General features: G+C 36.6%; 1 protein-coding gene across 2 annotated transcripts in view; it reads right to left on the reverse strand.

Moving 5' to 3' along the window:
• The window catches only part of LOC121409992 (monocarboxylate transporter 13-like), a 50,842-nt gene extending 40,470 nt beyond the window's left edge, over window positions 1-10,372 (reverse strand). The window contains exon 1 of one of the 2 annotated variants that reach the window (XM_041601792.1): window positions 10,045-10,372. In XM_041601792.1, the coding sequence (XP_041457726.1) occupies window positions 10,045-10,156 (112 nt within the window). In that variant the 5' untranslated portion in view covers window positions 10,157-10,372. Of the gene's footprint in view, window positions 1-4,815; window positions 5,139-10,044 lie in introns of those variants that run through there. The other variant, XM_041601791.1, reaches the window with a different exon arrangement.
• Window positions 10,373-22,273: the final 11,901 nt, after the last annotated feature.

Raw genomic sequence — 22,273 nt, forward strand, 5'->3', positions numbered from 1 at the left:
AGTCAGGCATGTCTATAAAAAAGTGTAATTATCAGCATATGGCACCCTATGAGCACTTGTAAAGTTTATTTTATACAGCGGTTGAGCGGCGATAGCTTTCTAATAATTTGAGATAAAAGCCCATCCTTTCAAACCTTATATAGTATTATCAAATCATTTTTAACAGTAATTCAAATAAAGAGACATTGATATTGATAGGAGGAAAAAAAAAAGAAAAAAGGGTAGCTTCTCGCACTTATTATTTTTCACTCTAGTATTTTTATATCATAAGTCCTAATTTGATACTAAGGGGGGGAGGGTATTCATTTATTTTTTAAACTGTAGCATGCCTTAAAAAGGGTGAGTCCAAACCGTTATTTTGAGTACATGAAAAATCTAACAAGCATAACACTGAAAATTTTATTTCATGAAACAAAAACAAAAGTTATGACGTCTTTAAATTTCGATTGGTTTCACGAAACAGTTATCACTGGCGTAAATCCCGGGGGGGGGGGGGATGGGGGATATATCCCCCCACTTTTCGAGGAGGGGGGGATGGCCTGTACTAACATCCCCCCACTTTTTACGAAAGAAATGAAAAAAAAAATCACAAGAGATAATTGATTTATTGGTGAAAATTCTTCCTAAAATACCGCTTAACAAATAAAACAATATTATTGAATCATAAAATGCATATAAAGAGCCAGTTCACCATTTCCGAACGAAATATTTATGTCCTTGTTATAACATTGAAGAGAAACCCCCGTTTCTTCCAATTCATCAATGTTAGGGTCTTTGGGAAGGGATTAAGATGGAATGTCATAAAAAATGAATGTAATCTCTAATAAAACCATTACACCATCATGGGGTAAAAAAGATAATAATATTGAAGGGTATTTGCCATATGGACATACAGTGGCGTAAATACGGGTTGACATGGGGGCACATACCCCCATCGGCTGATCAAATAAAAAAGGGGGAAATGAGAAAAGAGGGAGAAAGGAAACGTTGTGGGAAAGAAGAAAATATTATTCATTATCATGTTATTTTATATTATGATTATGTTATGTTACATTACGGGCCTACGTCTTCATTGTTCCTGGTGCTCGCATTGTCTGTTTAACGAGATATACAATCCTGGTGTACTAAAACATCCCGTTTCAAGTCTATATAAACTAAATATATTTCCTAGCACTTGAGTTATCATTGTTTTATGTAGTTGACATGTGCTTCTTTTACATGACTAAAACGGTGATTGCCCCATGTTCAGGTCTTCTTTTATATATGAAACATTTCCTGTCCGTGATTACGTTCGCATTAGTGGATTGGTGAGATATGTCTGCTCTTCATGAATTCCTAAAATCGGTCCTTAAAATGTCCCTATTTCTTTCGTATTATGAAAATATGAAATATTTCAGTGTCATCCTCATTATGATGTGAAACTATTTTCAATCCCTCCTTGAACATTTGGAATTGCCAATTTGTGAAACCTACTGTTATTCATTGTCAAATCTGCAAAAAGGAGGAAATATTCTACTTTGTGAATGCGGGGAATATTGTGCATAAAACTGTTTTGCGAATTTGAGAGGAATTTGGACTTTCCCTTTCCTCCGATTTCGATGATTTATGTATTTAATCGACTTTTTGTTCGGACATTTCAAGTTCATTTTTGTTGATTTCATTTTCAACTCAACAATAAAAATGTAATGATTACACAGTAATCAAGATGTCAATGCAGATTAATATACACTACTTGCGAATAAAAAACAAAATTAAATCCTATATTTCACAATACACCGTTTCAAGTAGAGCTACCTTTGATGAATGTACAAACAGAAATTCGAATTTTGATGTATTCATGTACACACTCCTCCCTAATTTACAGAATCGGAAGTTAGTGAAAGACATTCAACATTACAAAACATTACTTCAATCAAAGTATCCACAGATTACGAAACAAACTTTATATAAATTATTGCTGAAGTAATGAAATTAATGAATCAATGTAGACACTATGCGTTTATATGGTATTGATGATCAAATTTGGGCCTGGGTGAAAGACTACTTCATATGCGTAAGCAGGTGACTGTTATCAATGGAAATTGTTCTGAGCCCCGTTTGGTAATTTGCGAAGTACCCCAAGGAAGTATATTTGGTCCGATGTTTTTTTGTAATGTATTTGAATGATATAACCAATTATCACTATATGCCGATGACATTTTGCTTGCAATGACCCAGTTGAACTTGAACGTAAAATAAATGAAGATTTGAATAATATTGCCAATTGGCTTCGTTATTATCGAGCAAGTAAGTTTGAATATAATTTTATGATCATTTCGTCAAAACGCAAACAACGTCTGTTTGCCAATGTACAAATCAAAATAAATTCCTATAAATCGTATGGAAAAATGTAAATATCTCGGTGTTGTACTAAATGAATATATGACGTGGAATGACCAAATTGACAAGACGAAAAGCAAAATTACTTTAAGTCTATACTGTTTAAAACGCGTGAGACCATATGATCTATCTCAAGATACAGCTTCGTCATTGTATGTCTTATTCTACTCCACTTTGACTATTATATTTGGAGAAATGCAGGGAAAACCCACATTAACCGTCTCATTATAATGCAGAATATGGTCCTTCGAATTGTGCTCAAAGTAGATTCCTTGTTCAGCACATCAGCATTATACACCAAATTGAATGCTGAACCAATCGTCTGTAGATGGAAAAAAAATACACTTGTGTTAATATTTATGTTATTCAATGAGCTTTTTCCGTATTTTATACATTACATTAGGATTGGTCTTAAGCAACATTCTACCCACACACTCCGTAAATCAAACAATATAATAAACTTAAAGGTCAAGTCCACTGCAGAAAAATGTTGATTTGAATAAATATAGGAAAAATCAAACTATCATTATGCGGATGTCAAATAAGAAAGTTATGACATTTTAAAGTTTCGCTTATTTTTCACCAGTGACATGTACAACTCAGTGACATGCAAATGAGACAATCGATGATGTCCATCACTCACTATTTCTTTTGTTTTTTATTGTTTAAATTATACGATATTTCATTTTTTACAGATTTGACAATAAGGACCAACTTGATTGAAACATATAGTATTAAACAATGCTAATTACACATGTTCAGGGAGGAATTCATCGTTGTTTCACACGACAACAGGGAGAAAATTGGAATACTTCATATTTCATATAATAAAATACAAAATGAATAGTGAGTGATGTCGTCAGTCTCCTCATTTGCATACTTACAAGGATGTGAATATAACTGTTTTGTGAAATTTAGCGAAACTTTGAAATGTCATAACTTTCTTATTTTACATCTGATTTTGATGAAATTTTCAGTGTTATGCATGTTGGATTTTTCTCTCTTTATTTGAATCAACTTTTTGTTGGGGTGGACTTGTTCTTTATACCTCGGTCGCATTTGCTCTACGGCGGCCGTACGGCGAGTCGAAAACAGCCGTTTTAACATGTTTTGTAAAAGCTACATATGGTAGGTTTGAATAAAAAAAATAAAACGGGTGTTTTCGACTCGCCGTACGGCCGCCGTAGAGCAAATGTTGACGAGGTATTAAAAACACCCAAAACAGACTTTGCACAAAATAGCAGCCTAAATCTTGCCATACTTGATTTAATTCATTGGCAGAACATATTTTTACCAAATCTAAATTAAATTTATTTTAATCTGAAATAAAAAAAAGTCCTGAGATCTTGATTATCCCTTTTTTACCAAACTTTTTAAAATTGTTTTGTTGCAATTGTGTTTTTGTTTTTTCTGTTTTGATTTTGTTTTTCTGTCTTGATTTTGTTTGTTTTGTTTCATCCTCCCTCTTTGATTTTGTATATAAGTTTTTGCTTGACTTATTTTACTTTGTTATGATGTTATTCTTTATGTTGTTAGTACATTGCACGGCCTGTCTGAAAACCAGCCATTGGCTGATCGAGGGCTTTCCACAAGTTTTAATTTTATAGCTTTTTCCACATAAAACAATTATTGTCACAGGTCCATTATTTTGGAATGATCTACTAACCGACTTTAAAGATCGCAATTCTACATGTATATATACTTTTAAGCATAAATTCCTCGGCTCCTTAGTGTTCCATTTCACTATTCTCAGTCCACCTCCCTCTGTTTTTTCACTCCTTATTTCGTTTTTTTTAAAGGATTTTTTTTCTCTTTCTTTTCTTGTTGAAAAGATATTGATATTAAAACAAGTCGACAACTAATTATAATTTCATTAATAGGGAATTACAAGCTCTTCTTTTTGATAGTTTTTCCTTCATATCCTCATCATATTGATATTATTATCTGTCTGCAATCTGAACGTTCAATTGTATAACATTTGTCTTATTTATTATGAATAATGGTGATGTATTGTATTATTTCATTAATGATTTACTGTCTTTAAATGGACGTTACATTGTATTTGATATCTTATGAGATATGGAAACAAAACCAAACTGAACTGAAACTGAGCCGAGTTTAAATAAAATAAATCAAATCAAATCAAACCTCTACGCCTGAAGAATGTGTCATGACATTGAAGAAAATATTTAATATAGAAAAAGGCAGATATAGAAGATGCTAGGGATGATGAAATAAGTATATAGATAGGAATTTGGAGGAACGCTACATGAATAAGGGAATACGGAATTATTCGCTATAGAATGATCGGTGGAATTTTTAACTGTTACGACTCCAGTGCTTACATTTACTCCAAAACTACTGCAAGAAATAACTAATACGAGATACAGAGAAATGAAGGTCAAAAGTGACAATTATGATAGAGATAACTGTTACCTGTAGTTGTTATTCCTATGTCAAACTCCTCTTGTAGAGATATATTAATGATACCAAAGGAATAGAGAAAACCAACTATGAAGACATTCATGAGGAACGTTGCCATGGTAACAATCCAACACCATCGTCTACGGATGAAGGAAATACATCCAGGACCACACTCATCCCCCATGATGGTATGTATGATGGCATTCGATTAACAAGTGGATCAGTGCATGATTGTAAAACAACCGTACAATGGTGAGTTGAAGATGATGGAAGGTTGACAGTAGGGGGCGTATCATTTTGTCTCCCTTTAAATAGGTTTATTAAAAAGATATATGTCGAGAAAAAGGAATAGGTGAAACAAAATGCGACATATTTTTGAAAATAATAATACTTTTGAATGCGACAGATGTGGAATGTGTACATTATCATCTTTAATGTGTAAATTTCATATATCTGATCTTCGTTAACGGACCTACATGCATACACTCTAACTTACCACCGGAGTTTCCCGTGGTCAAAGTACAAAGGTTATTATGTATGACAGCGGCATAGCAGGGGTCGTTGGCCGGAGGGGGGGGGGGAAATTTTCCAGTCATAATTATGATGTGAACATGAATTTTTAATGATCGTGCACAAGTGTTAGCGCCAAGCTCTTTGCGGCAGTAGCATGATGCGTAGAAAAAAAAACATGAAATGGAGGGGGCACAGTATGGCACGTGTGGCAAATGCTTTTAAACAAAAGTGTTGAGTGAGCGATCGAAGCAAGCGAGCAAAAACTTTTCCTTTTCATGAAAATCTAACTTTGTTATAGATATTGAAATGATTTTCAGAAAATAACATCACATCGTACACTGTTTTCTTTTCCTTTTCTATCTTTTCTTCAATCTAACCCAATCCATAGCGCCTGTTCCTTTCAGTATAACAAAGCGCCACACACATTACTCCATGTTTGTGCCACCATGCAAAACATCAATCCTCCTTAGTGCTCTTGGTATTAATGAACTTTGGGGGCCATGGCCACAAACCCTTTCTTCCGAACACCAGTGCTGTATATTGGTCGGGTGCGGCCATTGGGCCATTTGAAAATAAAATTCTAATTATGTAATACATTTTTACATTATGAATAACATATCGTATTTCTATACTCCTCTTATTGTATTTTTTCTTAGTTGTGATAAAAAGCCTCACCACGCCAGTATTAGTGTAAAGATTAACGCAGGAAAGGTCCAACGGGGTTCGGTGATAGAGCACTTTGAACTGTACACGGGAGGGGGGGGGGGCACACTGCCCCCTGCCTGTTACTCGACTCACTATATGCGTACTATATGTTTGCATTCCAACGTTTTGTTTGTTTTAGATATCTATCAGTTAGGATAAACATAATTCAAGTTCTAAGAGTGTGATGATAGAACAGAAGATTTGTGAAGAATACAGCAATCTGACATCTGACAAGAATCTCAGTTTTGGTTCAGGAAAAGCATAGCACAACCCGATGCTATCCTTGCCTTAATAAACAAAAACTCTAAGTATGTCGATATTTACACCAATAGCGAAATGAAAATAATCTTTTAATGATTTTTTCCGAAGCGTTCGACACAGCCGACCAAGGTACAAAAATTCGGTACAAAAATTTAACCCTTAAATAGCCGGGATATCAATTCTGATTGTAATCAAGAAAAAATTAATTAATTTTATTCAGTAAAAGTAGAAATAATGATACATTTATAAATTTAGCTAAATACATAGTCCAACTATGTATACAATGTTGGTTCAACGCTGCCCAGCAACAATGCTCCAACGTTGTCTCGCAACATTGCTCTGTAACATTTTTTTTTAATTCTGTTTTTATTATAACAAATTGAAATAAATCAAAAAATTTACAAATGATTAGGTGATTGGAAATCACATAAACACAAATAAGTTACACAAAAAAGACAAAATAACAACCATAATAATAATAAAAAAAACATACCCACTTATCCTCCCCCACCCCCCAAAAAGGGGATGTGGCAAAGTGATTACTTAATATCAGTGTTATCTATGCAAAGATAGGTGATTTGGTAAATAAAGTAGACAAAACAAAATATACAAGCTATGATTATGAAGTGGTTTCCAAACGACCATTCATAGGATTGAAAAACACAATTGGTTATCCAAGACGACATAATTATGGAGGTTTTTTAACGAACAAGTATATCAAGGAGACTGAGATACAAGGTGCAAGAAAAAATGGGATATGATGTCTACAACCATATAACCAATACAGTGCAGTATCATTTAAAAATGGGGCACTAAGCCTGTTATTCAAAATATACAATGTTAGTTATCATGTAACCCTCTGAGTTCCACAATAACTCATCTGTCTTGTCTGAGTGAGTTTCTTGTAAAAAAGTAACACCATGCAATATTGAGTTTTTTTTTCATATAATGAAATATTTTCTTTCTTTTTTGGAAGTCTTGCAATCCACGGCAATTAAAAGTATGAAGCTTTATATCCATATTGGAAAAATATAGAGATTGTCTTTTAAATACCACACTATAAATATTGTTTGTTGTGTTACATCAAAATACTCAATACGGACTGAAAAAACAACAACCATGCATTTAATTTTCAAACAAATAATCACAACATGAAAAAAAGAAAAACAAAAGGAAAATAAAAAGCATAACAATGCAGGCAAAAAATAATAAAAAAAGAAAATTAGATACAACCAAAAGAAGAGAATCACAAAAGCGCGAGATGAAAAAGAGGGCTTCAAATCAAGGCCAGCCCTACAAAGCGCCCAAACCATGGCATGATGCAGCAATCACAAAACAGACCGAAATCCGGAAAGGATGTAACTTAAAGGGTCTAAAATCCATCAAATCAGAAAAAAATAAAACTTGTCATTCTTTCTTTTTTTGTTCAGTGGACAAAAATCAAATATGAAACTAAATGAATGTAACAACATGGAGCTGAACTTATAAATATATATATATATATAAATACATTATCCTTATTTCTCAAATAGGGAAAAAAGAACCCCCTAAGTCAGGAATATCAACCTCGAAAAAGTAGGCCTATTGAAAAATACAATGATTCTTGCAATAAGACAAGGAAGATATGGCCATCAAAGTCAACATTTTACAATATACAAAAACATAAAAACTAGGCAAAAAAGGATCAAATTCAAAAACAGAAGGTAGAGTAGATGTAAGTCCTTTAATTCTACGAACGGATATTATCCATTATCAAAACCTTGACCTTGGTAGATAGAAACAGGTAAAAGGTTAATACAGTCATCTCAAACAATGTGCAGCTTTCCAGAGAAATCCCCCCATAGGCTAGTTTTGCTGGAAATAAGAAGAATGTCTTTTCCCCTGCTTCTTCAATTCTCGGAGGGCATCCATCTTGCCTTTACGGCTTTCTAGAAGCTTTTTAGAAAAGTCGTCTGACACAAACAGATTCCTATCCTTGTATTTAGATGACTTAAGCTTGCTAATGCAGGTCTGTCGCACCTTTTCCTTAGTAAGGAAGGAAGAAAATGCAATATGGACCATCCTTGGACGGCTCATCAGATCCTCAGCACTGCAGTATGATTTTATGTACATGTATGGACCTGTTGTGGAGGTGTGCATTTACCGTGATGGCCTGGGGGGGGGGGGCACTTACATTGACGAGTGGATACCATGCGCGACCAAAAAAACACGTAAAAAGGATGTCCTTTTCATGACTGGCTGTTGTCGTTGTTGGGGTCCGGTGACACTGTTTGAAGCAGAGATCACTGGCAGGCAATCCTACAAACTCTTCTAGGACCTCTCTCAAGACAGACTCCGGGAAACCGTAGAACACTAGATTGTTGCGACGTGCCCGATTTTCAAGGTCATATCTAATTTCCAACTAAGTTTTTCCTTCTAAATTTTCAGTTTTTCTACCCTCTCCATCAAGTCAGATTCGAGTAAGTTACATGAGCTTACTTTCTCATCTTGGACGTCAATTCTTGCAGAAAGTTCGGCGACGTGAGTGGAAACAAGGGCTTCAATGCGAGTATCCATACGTTTCTCAAAACAGACCATGAAGCTGGTGAACCAAAGCGGGGCTAGCTCGGCAGAAGCACCCGCGGGCTGGGCCCCGGAGGAGGATGGAGTTTGTTCTGGGTGCCATGAGCCTAATTACATCAGGGGCCCGTTGCAGAAAGAGTTGCGTTTAAACGCAAGCCAAGAAATCAATCGCAAGTCCCAAATGCGCGCTGTTGATTGGTTGAAAATCAAGTTGCGCATGATTTTTAGAGTTGCGATTGATTGCAACTCTTTCTGCAACGGGCCCCAGGAGGGCTCAAGATATTCGTTCGACCATGGACCTACCAGCAAATGGTTCGACCCAACCCATTCGAATTTTTTTTCAATTTGATGTTGCTGATTGACAAAAATGTATGAATAAAATGCTTCTTTTGATTTTTCATACAGTCAATGGAACTTCCCCCAGTTACAATAGGTCTTTGATGCATCATTACCAACCCTCAATAAATTTACGATCCTCATCATCTAATCTCTTACAAATTCCAGTTGCTAAGAAATCATGCGGGGAGCGGGCCTTTGCTCATGCAGCGCCTTGCCTGTGGAATTCTCTCCCACACAGTTTGAAAACCCAGACTTCAGTGACCACCTTAAGGGCAACCTGAAAACATACCTGTATAAAAGTGTTTTTGATAGACATTGACTGATTGTTCAGACATGTATTACATGTATATGTAAATAGTCTTTGTCGTTCTGCTCTGAAGCGCCTTGAGCATCTAATCAAGATGGAAAGTGCGCTATATAAATCTTATGTATCATTGTTATCATATGATTCAAAATCTAACACTGAACTTCCTTCGCCCAAATTGGGATGATAAAAAGTGACTTGGAACTATTTTTTTGACTGGCGGACTAATTACGGCTATTTTACTGTTTCAGTCGATGAATTTGATCCATTCATAGTTATCTTCATAAATGGCGATTTATTTTTAAAATGAGCTGGCTACGGTACCCTTTCCTGGTGAGATATGGAATGCCAGATATATATCCTATCCAATGGTAGTAAACGATTCCGAGAGAATACAGAGTGACCTTGATAAACTAACATGTTGGCAAAATAAGTGGCAGATGGACTTTAATGCTAAAAAATGCTATGTCATGCGAATCTCTCATGCTAGAACCCCCCTGAAGTATAATTACACCTTATATAACACTGTACTGGAAGAAACCAAAACCCATAAGTACCTGGGTGTAGATATAAGTAATCATCTTTCATGGAATTCTCATGTAGACAGAGTCTGCTCCAAGGCAAACAGAATACTTGGTTTCCTGAGAATGAACTTGCATTCTTGTCCATCACATGTCAAGGAAATGTCGTACAAGACAATGGTCAGACCAATACTTGACTATTGTTCATCAGTATGGGATCCACATACTCAAACACTCATCAATAAATTAGAGCAAATCCAGAATAGGGCAGTTCGTTTTATCAACGGAAAGTATGAAAGAAAATGTAGTGTAACTGATATGAAGAAGACACTCAAAATAGAGTCTCTTCAACAGAGACGGAAAGCAAACCGAATGTCATACCCCTTTCATAAACCCCATTAAAATGAATTAGGCGGCTAATAGCAGCATAATTTGGTCGTAAAATTGGAGGAGGACAAGAGTTATCCGCATTACTCTGATGCTGCTATTATCCGCATAATAGCAGCATCGGGACAAGATTTTGAGTTTATGAACGCATTTCCAAATAATGCGGATAATTGCCATGGTGCGGTCACAAGGTCACCCTTTTCCAACACAACCGCATCGGAGGGGGCGTGTCCAGTTGTCATGGCGATTATCCGCCTTTTTCATTACGGGCGCTCGTAAAAATAATGCGGCTTATTTTCGGAGTTTATGAACGCAATTTTTATTGAATTATCCGCATTACTCTTAGGCGGCTAATTGGAGGATAGGTTTATGAAAAGGGTATCAATCTTCCAGCAGGCAATGTCGGGCCAGCTCGCCGTGCCGCTGCGATCCACCCTGCACCCGGCCAAAAAAAACCCTGCGTAATACTGCAACCACAAATAGCTTTATTCCGATTGCAACTAACAAAAACTGCTATAAGTTTTCTTTTATACCACGTTCTGTTGTTGACTGGAACAACTTGCCAAACTCAATCAAATCAATTCTCGACAAAGACAAATTCAAAGTAACAATCCAGAAGTACTTAAACCAAAATCAATACTAAGCATCGCCTCTCACCTCCGCGTAACGACCATCAGCGCACCCTAAACCCTGCCCGTTTGACCCCTTTTAGGGGAGTTGGGCAGTATCCTGGAAGTAAGTAAGTAAACATTCCACCCTCTAATTTCACATTTATTTTTTATGAATTTTTCAAAAGTGCCATTTTAACACACAAGTCTATGGGGGAATGTTTAACGCGCGTGACACCTCTGCGGCCAACGAAGAATTACCGGGATCATCTTCAGTATCAACTTTATCAAGCTTACAAAAAAAAACCAAACAAAATAAATAGTGAGTAAGTGACATCATTGACTCTCTCATTTGGATGTAACTGGCTAGTTCATTTAACTATTTTGTTAAAAATAAACGAAACTTTGAAATGTCATAACTTTTTTATTTTACATCCGATTTTGATGAAATTTTCAGCATTGTGCTTGTCTGAATTTTCTCTATTGATTCAAATCAAAATTTTTCTGAGGTGGACTTGACCTTTAAGCCTGTTCACGGTTGTAAAATGCGCACAAGCAGTAAAAGGTTATTTGAGATAAACCATGTTGTTGGTTTTCAAATTCACTGACCGTATTTGATGATTATTCAGGTATTCCTTTTAAACTATTTTTGTCATCACATCCAGGCTGAAGAGTAACAAAGTCTTTGTATTCACTGGTATTTGACAGTAGCCCCAAAATAGTCAAAAAGTTCGAGGACCAGACAACAAAAGAAACAGAATTTTTTTTACCCCTGATGTCTCGTCACCTGCTCTATACAATGCCTTTCATTCTTAGAATTTGAATGCTTTGCCGGAAAACTTACGCAACATCTTCATTTGAAAATGTTAGTGCTCATCCTAATGGAAAATTTGAGAAAAGTTGATCATCAGCTAACAGTGAACTGGCTTATTGGTATTGAGGAACTATTACATTTCCTGTAATTCAGTATATTTCTGTTGACCCTTGATACTGGTCAGGAAAACGTTGAACTACAAGCGTCAAAAGGTATTTGTTTCTCATGTTATTGTAACCGTGTTATTCAAATAATCACAAGTGAATGGGTTAAAGATTTTAAACAGGCAACAAACAAGTGACTTTTATTGGCGACCATGAAGGGACAGTTTGTTAAATACATGTTGCTGTGTTTTGCTGCAGGCATATGATTGATTAGTAGGACTGTTAAGCCGATATTTTGTTCACGCTATCTGTCATCTAATCTACTATTATAACTTACTTGTTACGTAAGCTCCGCCCCAAAAGATGTTTTAGATGTCAAGCATTTCACATGCAAAATTTGTACGGTAATTTGAATGAAACTTAACTAGAATTCACCTCCAGAGCAGAAATTGAATGCGTGATAGTGATTATCGTTCGTGATTCTAATCATGTTTTAGTTTGGGTTCACATCATCCTTCAAATTACGATTTGTTTTACCGTGTGAAAGGGCGGCCAGTAAAGTTTCACTCAAACTACGATACGAATTTTACGTTTGAAAGGCTGGACCTCCAAAACACCTTTTTTTATTTGGGGGGGGGGGGGCGAGCTTACGTGACCTTTCAAGCACTTCCATAGATATTTCAATTGTCATGCACTCATCGTAGTTTTTATTTGCGATGCAGTGCTTTGATTGACAAGTCACCAAGGACACATATTACCTTTACTCGGGAATTCGAGTTCAAATCACAGTTTTCGAGTGAGCGTGTGAAAGGTCCAATGATTCTAAAGACGAATTGCAATCATCACTATAATGATGATTCAAGTTTACGTGTGAATAGGTCGTGAGTAAACTATAGCTCTGCAAACACCCGTTGTAGTTTTTAATGTTTGAGGTTATCATTGTAGGGATTCCAGCGCATTAGTTACAGTTCAAGGTATATACGGATCTTGACTTGGTAATGCATCAGTTTATTTGCCTCCCTTCTCGGCGTTATATAGTCTTTGATCAGTGTAAAGATATACACTCGCACCTAATTGCTGTTAACAGGATGACACTGTTCTCGAGTAAGTTTTTTTTATTACTACTTACCATATAAATCGAATCATTTTTATTGTTTATTTATTTTCTTTTCACGTTTATTAAATCAGGTTGACCTCATTATATTGCTGTCCTCGAGGGCCCCGAGACATAAAAAAAAAAAAAAAAAAAATCAGTATTTACAATATGTACAAAGAATGCATCAGTTAAAATGCCATATATATAAATCGTTCAAAAATTGATATAATGAATATAAAAATACAATCAAATAAAACAGACAAAATTAATTTCAAGAAAAAACAATGTATCTTGTACTGTCAAACTTAAGTGAATAAAAAGCGAGGAATTAAGTCAGTAAAAAAGAATAAAGTTAAAGCAATGAGAATTCACTCAGTATGGTGGTAACTGAAAAAAATAAAGGCAATGACGAAGGATTGCATATTATTGTTTCAATCTCAGTAAATCTAAAGCTGGTAAAAATTAGATCGTAATGGTAGAAAAAAATAGTTGCAGTAAACAATCATTACATTAGAAAGCCTATAATTACCACCATATTATCATAGATCGAGTTCTGGTATCTTAGTGAAATTGTGAAATATTAGCTGAAAACCGATACTTCTAATCATATCTAACACGTCAAACCTCCGTTTGGAGAAAGACCGCAGTTCAGATTGCAAACTGCGGTTTTATACCCCTTATACGTTTGGAATTCCCAAAAATCATTTCCAAGCGCAGATCAACCCTGCTTGGCCAGGTAATGCCCGCTGTCTCAATTTCACCTCCACAGCTGTATATGAGCGTTGAGCCAGGAGCGAAATGATAAACAACAGCTGTGCTATTACGTAAGACTTCTCTGCCTGCATGTAGTAAGACCTTCGGAATGATATTATTGCATTCGATATTTGATCACGTTTTCAAAGGCATATTGTATTCAGAAACCCAATGTTAGTCCATTTTCAATTTCGACGAAGAAAATCGACCTCGAAATAAGGAAAGTAAGGGAACAAGTGGAATGCCTCTGGCCGTCTCACCTGCATCACGCGGTTCAATATAGCAGCAGTGCTGACTTTGAATACTACTCTAACTCGCACAAGATGTTCAGTGATACATGGTGACTCTTATGTCCACTTTTTATGAACTAGACCAATAAACTTACAGAGATATCATGGTTATTCAACAAAAAACCCCAACATGGCCAAAGTTCATTGACCTTACATAACCTTTGACCTTGATCATGTGACCTGAAACTCGAACAGGATGTTCAGTGATACTTGATTACTCTTATGTACAAGTTTCATGAATCAGATCCATAAACTTTCAAAGTTAGGATGGTAATTCAACAGATATACCCAATTCGGCCAAAGTTCATTGACCTTTGACCTTGGTATGTGACCTGAAACGCGCACAGGATGTTCAGTGATACTTGATTACTCTAATGTCCAAGTTTAATGAACTAGACCAATAAACTTTCAAAGTTATGATGGTAATTCAACAGATACCCCCGATTCGGCCAAAGTTCATTGACCCTAAATGACCTTTGACCTTAATCATGAGACCTGAAACTTGCACAAAATGTTCAGTGATGCTTGATTACTATTATGTCCAAGTTTCATGAATCAGATCCATAAACTTTCAAAGTTATGATGGGAATTCAACAGATATCCCCAATTCGGCCAAAGTTCATTGACCCTAAATGACCTTTGACCTTGGTCATGTGACGTGAAACTCATGCAGGATGTTCAGTGATACTTGATGAACCTTATGTCCAAGTTTCATGAACTAGGTCCATATATTTTCTAAGTTATGATGACATTTCAAAAACTTAACCTCAGGTTAAGATTTCGATGTTGATTCCTCCAACATGGTCTAAGTTCATTGACCCTAAATGACCTTTGACCTTGGTCATGTGACATGAAACTCTAATAGGATGTTCAGTAATACTTGATTAACCTTATGGCCAAGTTTCATGAACTAGGTCCATATACTTTCTAAGTTATGATGTCATTTCAAAAACTTAACCTCAGGTTAAGATTTGATGTTGACGCCGCCGCCGCCGTCGCCGTCGCCGCCGCCGTCGGAAAAGCGGCGCCTATAGTCTCACTTTGCTTCGCAGGTGAGACAATAAAAATGACGGCATGGTTTGCAGGGATGTCACCGCGCTCACACATTGCCATCCATCGTGTGTGGCCGGCCCCTGCTGTGACTGTATATGCTGGGCTATTGTGTTATCTTCGGACCAAGGTTAAGAAAAAGATGTTTTGATACTTACATTGCTTGCTAATTGGGGCAGTTAGGGTTAGTCGTACTTGGATAAGCATGATAAGAGAATTGATGAAGAGGGAAACGGGTATAGCATATGTGGGACAGTGTATTAATATTGCTTGGAAAAATATCCCACATTTTACGAAATTCTGTGCTTATTTTGCCCATTTATCAGCAATTACACATTGTTTTCCAGAGTTATTGGGCAAATATTTGTTTATTTATACATAAAAACACTTGGGTAGTTTATTGTATTGGATTCTATTCGAACTCATGTTGAGATCATTACTACAACTGGTGTTTATCTTTAAGACAAGGATCGACTGCCATTTTAGGTTGATTTAAGTAGGGGAAGGCGGGGTAAGATGAGCATAGGGGCAAGTTGAGCCACCAGCCCCAGGCCAATAATGAATGAGTCAGATATTGCGGTGGTGTCATGTATTGATGACCCATAGCATAACCCCTAACCCCACCTCATTGTTTTCAACTTTGAAACAAAAAGTAGTTTTTTAGAGAGAAAAACATGAATTTCAGCCAAAAAAGTAAAAAAGAGTGTGAAAAAGATAAGTGCTTTATAAACACACACGTCTTTAAATATAATAAAGACATGATAACAACATTATTAGTCCAGGTATGGATCTTCATTCTTGTCATAGTCTTTTATATGATGGATGCATAATAAATGTGTTGAAACAAAATTATCGCACTAAGTTCGGACTGGGGTAAGTTGAGCCAAACAGCATGGGGTAAGTTGAGCCAAACAGCATGGGGCAAGTTGAGCCATGGTAATTCCTATGGTAATGTATCCTAAAAAACAAACAAACCATAAAAATCAATTGAAATGCTGGCTGAAAGGAGCAAATTTACATGACTGCTCTTTTCCTTTTAAATGATGTTAGTATTTATAGAGAATTAGCAAGTGAAAAGACTTTAAACAAAAAAATTGACATGCTGGTTCTCCCCTCATACATTTTGTACATAGTTTTTGTGGCTCAACTTACCCCAGAAGGTGGCTCAAACTTACCCCATATATGGGGCAAGTTGAGCCATTTGACATCGTTTTTGTTTCAAAGGTCACGATGACTTTCAGTGTGGGGATAGAAAGTTATATTTAGGTGGAAAATATTTCAGAATTAAATTTCAAGGCAAGATACTTATTTCGACAAGATTATTAATCATATAAATTCTAACATGCAAAAAGCAAAATCTGTCACAACTTACCCCGCCTTCCCCTATTATTAAATACTCCATTCGATCATATTGTATATCAGCCAATAGATCTTGAATGAATGATTTTATTAATTATATATATCTAATGAATAAGTGAAGCTGGAACGTCTTAATGACGTTTTTACAACGTTTTTACAACATTTTCCTGACCAGTATCAAGGGTCAGATTGACGTCGTATATTGACATGATAGACTAGACGTCTTAATGATATCCATGCAGCGTATTCCTGACCGGTTTTAGATGTCATATTGATGTAATTAGGACGTCTTTTAAAGTCAAATACGACCTCTTAACGACAACTTTGCAACGTATTACTGACCAGGTTCAGATGTCATATTAATGTAGTTATGACGTCTTTATAAGTCGACTACGACGTCTTAATGACGACTCTGCAACATATTGCTGACTAGTACTAGATGTCATTTTGACGTCGCATATTGAAAAGATTATGACGTCGTATATAGTCAATTCTTATATCTTAACGTATTTTGATGTAATAATGACTTTAACATTGATATTAAATTCTACATGTAATGTACACACAACTCTTCAAAGACCTTGTCATGAGGATTATCTATTGTTACTGGGGTGCTCTGACAATGCCCAGCATTCCCAGTAACAATATAATGAGCTCAGTGTTTGTTTGATCAGGGCGATTGTGATTTTTGTCATGTTTATGCACCTGAGAGAGAACTCAAGGTGTACCGTAGCCTTTAAGTACATGTTTTCTTCCTATTCAAATGCCAAATATCTGAATTTATCAAAAGGAAACAAGTTAGTTTGACACCACGTCTGAGAAAGAAATGTTATAGGAAAGAAGCGGTAATTTGCATATACAGTTCGTCCCACAAAAACGAAACCGAGATTTATCGATGATTTATCATACCTTAATCGCAAATACAATAGACAAATGACCTATCATTGTAAAACCTAGAGTCTTCTCTTTCATTTGAAATAACTCCGATTATTCCTCATTCATACATGAGTGAGCAAAAACAATTTGAAGAAAAGAAAACAGAAATTCACTTAGCGGGCGGTATCTGAGTTTCAAATGAAAATCACATTTAAAAAAATTCAATATATCTGCTCTTTAATTTGATACCTCAATTACAAAAAATGGTCAAGAAATTAAAAAGTTCTGATTATTTGAAATAAGGCTTGAATTCCAATAATTTCATAAAATGAAGAGGTTTTACGGATTAGCTTTCAGACTTTAGGCCCCCTCACACCTAACAGAATTGCTTAAAATATGCCTTGCGATGGCTGGCGAAAAGCATTTTAACAGAAATCGCTTTCAATGGCAACTGATAGTAAATCATATTTACCCTTTGTGTTTATGTTCGTACACCTTCTGAACTAACAGCTGCAATTATACACATTCGCACGGAAATTTTGAACATGTTGAAAATTTCCCGACGAATTGAGAAATCGTTGTTCATCTGTTTGAATTCGCATCTCTTATTCAGTCTGCGGTAATCGTTAGTTTATCGTTCGTGTTTGATTGTCACGCAGTCCCTGATCGCGCTTTTGCCAATTAAAGTGGACCGATCTCAAAAGAACCCGTAACGAGGCAATACGATGACACAACAAACAAGATTTCCCGATCTATTCCCTCGTCTTCGTTTCTAATCGCACGCCATATCAAACCATTGCTCACTGTTCGTTCGTCTTATTGGGTTATATCAACCCTTCGCTCGCCATCGGCCGCAATTTTCTCAAAGAGGTGAACCGAAAAATCGATATCCTTAATTTCTTGCATGTAATATTCATCCTTCGCTTACTGTTCTTTGGTAACATTTGACAGTAGTTATACCATGGTCACATTTGCTACGGCCGCCGTAGATTCTAAAATTTCTACGGCGAGTAGCAATTCTACGGTCGCCTCAGAATTTCCACGGCCACTTACTCTAGCGGTCACATATGTTACGGTCGCCGCACGGCGTATTTTTTAATTTATGGAGAAAAGAAATCTGCGGCTGACGTATGTCCTTGAAATCATGACGTACGGTCGCCCTAGGGCGACCCTGCGCTGGCCGTAGGTTTTTCACAAATACTACGGCAGGCGCAAGGTGGCCGCAAGGCGCCCTCACGGCGGCCGCAGGGGGACTATACAGTGAGAAATACCATCATGATATTTTACATTAGACATTTCATTTCAGAAAGTTTTCAAAGTGTCGCACCATGCCCATGCGCGTATTCTGGGCGGGAGGGAGGTGGGGTTCGGGGCCCGGGCCTCGGGTAGGCGAAAAGGGGGGCCCCATAAAGAGGGAGGAAAGAAAGGGAAAGAAAAGGGAGATAAAAAAAGGAGGGGGAAATAAGAGAACGAGAAAAGGGAGAAAAGAAAGAGAGAAGGAAACAAGAAGGGAAAAGGAGAGAAGAGAAAAGGGGAAAGGGGGAGGAGTAATAAAAGTGCTGGGGCGCCAAATTGATGTTCGACTTAGGAAGGGGGGTCGCCAAATTAATGTTTGATACTGATCTGAATATTATACGATCAGTAATGTTCGACCTAGGAAGGGGGGGGGGGCAATTCGACCTTTGTGGTGATTCGCGCTTCGCGCTCGCATCGAATGATTAGTTAGATGACATCCTGTTAATGATTACCTCAATTGCGTAGAATGTCTAGTTTTGGAACGGAATATAATCGAATAATTTTTAAGTGCCCATCCTGATCTCGATTACCAATAATGCTTAGAATTTCCAAACTTTGGGTCATTTTGGAATATAGACAATCATCAACTCGCCATGACAGATAGATACCCATCCTGCTCATGCTTACAAAACTTCTCAGAATATTCTATTTTCAGGTCTATACACAAGCTATCAAAAATCGCGTTCGCATTATTTATTTGGACTTATGAAATAAATCTCCTTATAACCATGTTAACTTGTTTGTATGAATAAAGTTAAGATGTTAATAAACACGTTAGTCTTAAGTAAGAACTAAACCCTAGGAAACAACAACAAAAATCAGCATTTAACTCCCCATGATAGTAATAATAATAATGATAATGATAATAACATCATATTTTACCCAAGTTAGCCGCTAGTGAAAGGGCAATATCTGTGCTACCTGGTCACATTTGTTTTTTTTTAAGTGGTATTACAGTATATCATATTCATGGATAGTTTGCTTTTTATTAAGTCATAATAAAAAAGTTGTCTGCAGTTGTCCTTTTCATGTGATTATGAAATAAGATAATTCAACATGCATTTAAGGCACCTGTTTGCCTGACGAGGAGGGGTCACCATTTTTTTCCGAAAAGTACACATGCATATGGGCCAAAATTATAGGGAGAGGGCCCCCGAGGTGCAAAATTCTGAATACGCGCCTGGTGGCTTCCGAGCAGATAACACAATAGGAGAAGGGGAAAGGAGGGAAGAAAAACACGAGGGCAGCCGCACGGCCACCGTACGCTCAACGTACGGCCGCCGTAGACCGTTCTACGCCATGCCTACGGCTAGTCTAATTTCTACGGCGAGCGTAGAAAAGAAAAAATGTTATAACTCCGAGTTAAAATTCTACGGCCACCCCTACGGCCTGTAAAAAGTAGGAATCCGCCGTACGTCGACCCTGCGGCCACCGCAGATTTTCTGCGGCCGCCGCAGAAATCTCTCGAATTCATGTATCTACGGCCGCCGTACGGCCGCCGTAGAGCATATGTGACCAAGGTATTACTGATCGCATGATTTGACTGAAATTTTATTTGAATTCATTGGATTCGCGTGCATTTCGTTTATTTTTCCCATTCGTCACCCTTCGTCCGCCTAGATTCGGTCAGGTGGGAGGGGAATTTTATTCGACACTCAGTTTTGTTGACGATCAGTCATGCATAAAGTCTTTTGTTAACCAATTATTTATTTATTTATTTAAAAATCTTTATACAGGATAAGCATGTTCAGATAATATATACACTGTTTTTCAACATGGTCCTGTTGACATAGTAAATATCTAACAATGTACAGAAAAGATGCATTCAACAATTTAAATTCAGGCAGAGTAAATAGTAAAACAAAATTGAGTAACATAGGTATTAACAAACATAGATATATAAAAATAACAAAAGATACATTGATACATACAAGAGCGCCTTGAGCACCTAACAAGGTGGAAATGTGCGCAATATAAATATCCTATATTATTACATGTGCACTGTGTAATGAATACCAAACTGAAAGTTGAAAACATAAACCGGCATAGAGATGTATAGAATGGAGAGCGGAGAGTGTTACGAGAAGTGTGTTTTCTTATATTTCCTTTTAAAGGGATCAATTGAAGTTGCATTCTGGAGTTCCGAATCTAAATTATTCCATACATTTCCTCCTGCATATCTTAAGCTATTCTTAAAAAACTCAATGTTCGGTTAAGGTATAACAACGTTGAGCGAATTGGCAAATCTTGTATTTATTGGATGCCTATCAAAAACCACATCAATAGAATTACATAAACTTTCCAGTGGCGGACCGTGACCCGGAGGCGTATTTTTTTTTTACACCACTGCTCCGCCAAAATCCCCAGAAATACGAAAGAAACGACTCGCGGGCAAGTCTAATCTGTGCGCTCTTGAAAGCAAAGCTCTCGGAATTCCCGCGTGAGATGTGCATGTATGAACCCGGTGTATTAAGTTGAATGAATTATCCAAAACCACCTGAAATCATCCCGTTACCACATTATTTTCTTAAGGTTATTGTTGATATTATGGAAAAAGGTTCTAAAAACCATTTTAATTTGTAACTGAGCTGATTTTGTATTGACAATGAAGATGTAAAGGATATTGTCTATTCAAAGTCTTGTGGCGAATTGAATTTGCTGAAAGAAAGTGTGGTGAGGGCACTTTTAGTATTTTTCCTACAGTAGGGGAAGGCGGGGTAAGTTGAGCAAAGGGGCAAGTTGAGCCACCAGCCCCAGGCCAGTAATGAATGAGTCAGACATTGTGGTGGTGTTATGTATTGATGACCCATAGCATAACCCCTTACCCCACCACATTGTTTTCAACTTTGAAACAAAAAGTAGTTTTTTAGAGGGTAAAAATATGAATTTCAGCCAAAAAAGTAAAAAAGAGTGTGAAATAGATAAGTGCTTTATAAACACACACGTCTTTAAATATGATAAAGACATGATAACAACATTATTAGTCCATGTATGGATCTTCATTCTTTTCATAGTCTTTTATATGCATAATAAATGTGTGGATACAAAATTATCGCACTAAGTTCGGACTGGAGTAAGTTGAGCCGAACAGCATGGGGCAAGTTGAGCCATGGTAATTCCTATGGTAATATATCTTAAAAAACAAACAAACCATAAAAATCGATTGAAATGCTGGCTGAAAGGAGCAAATTTACATGACTACTCTTTTCCTTTTAAAGGATTTTAGTATTTATAGAGAATTAGCAAGTAAAAAGACTTTAAACAAATAAATTGACATGCTGGTTCTCCCCTCATACATTTTGTACATAGTTTTTTGTGGCTCAACTTACCCCAGAAGTGGCTCAAACTTACCCATATATGGGGCAAGTTGAGCCATTTGACATCATTTTTTTTCAAAGGTCACGATGACTTTCAGTGTGGGGATAGAAAGTTATATATAGGTGGAAAATATTTCAGAAGAATTAAATTTCAAGGCAAGGTACTTATTTCGACAAGATTATTAATCATATCAATTCTAACATGCAAAAAGCAAAAACTGTCACAACTTACCCGCCTTCCCCTATACAGTGCGTATCAAAAAAAAAGTTTACACTTAGAAAAAATCCTGTAAAATTATACATTTGTAATATCCT

This window comes from Lytechinus variegatus, chromosome 3 (genome assembly GCF_018143015.1).
Source record: "Lytechinus variegatus isolate NC3 chromosome 3, Lvar_3.0, whole genome shotgun sequence".
Lineage (NCBI taxonomy): Eukaryota > Metazoa > Echinodermata > Echinoidea > Temnopleuroida > Toxopneustidae > Lytechinus > Lytechinus variegatus.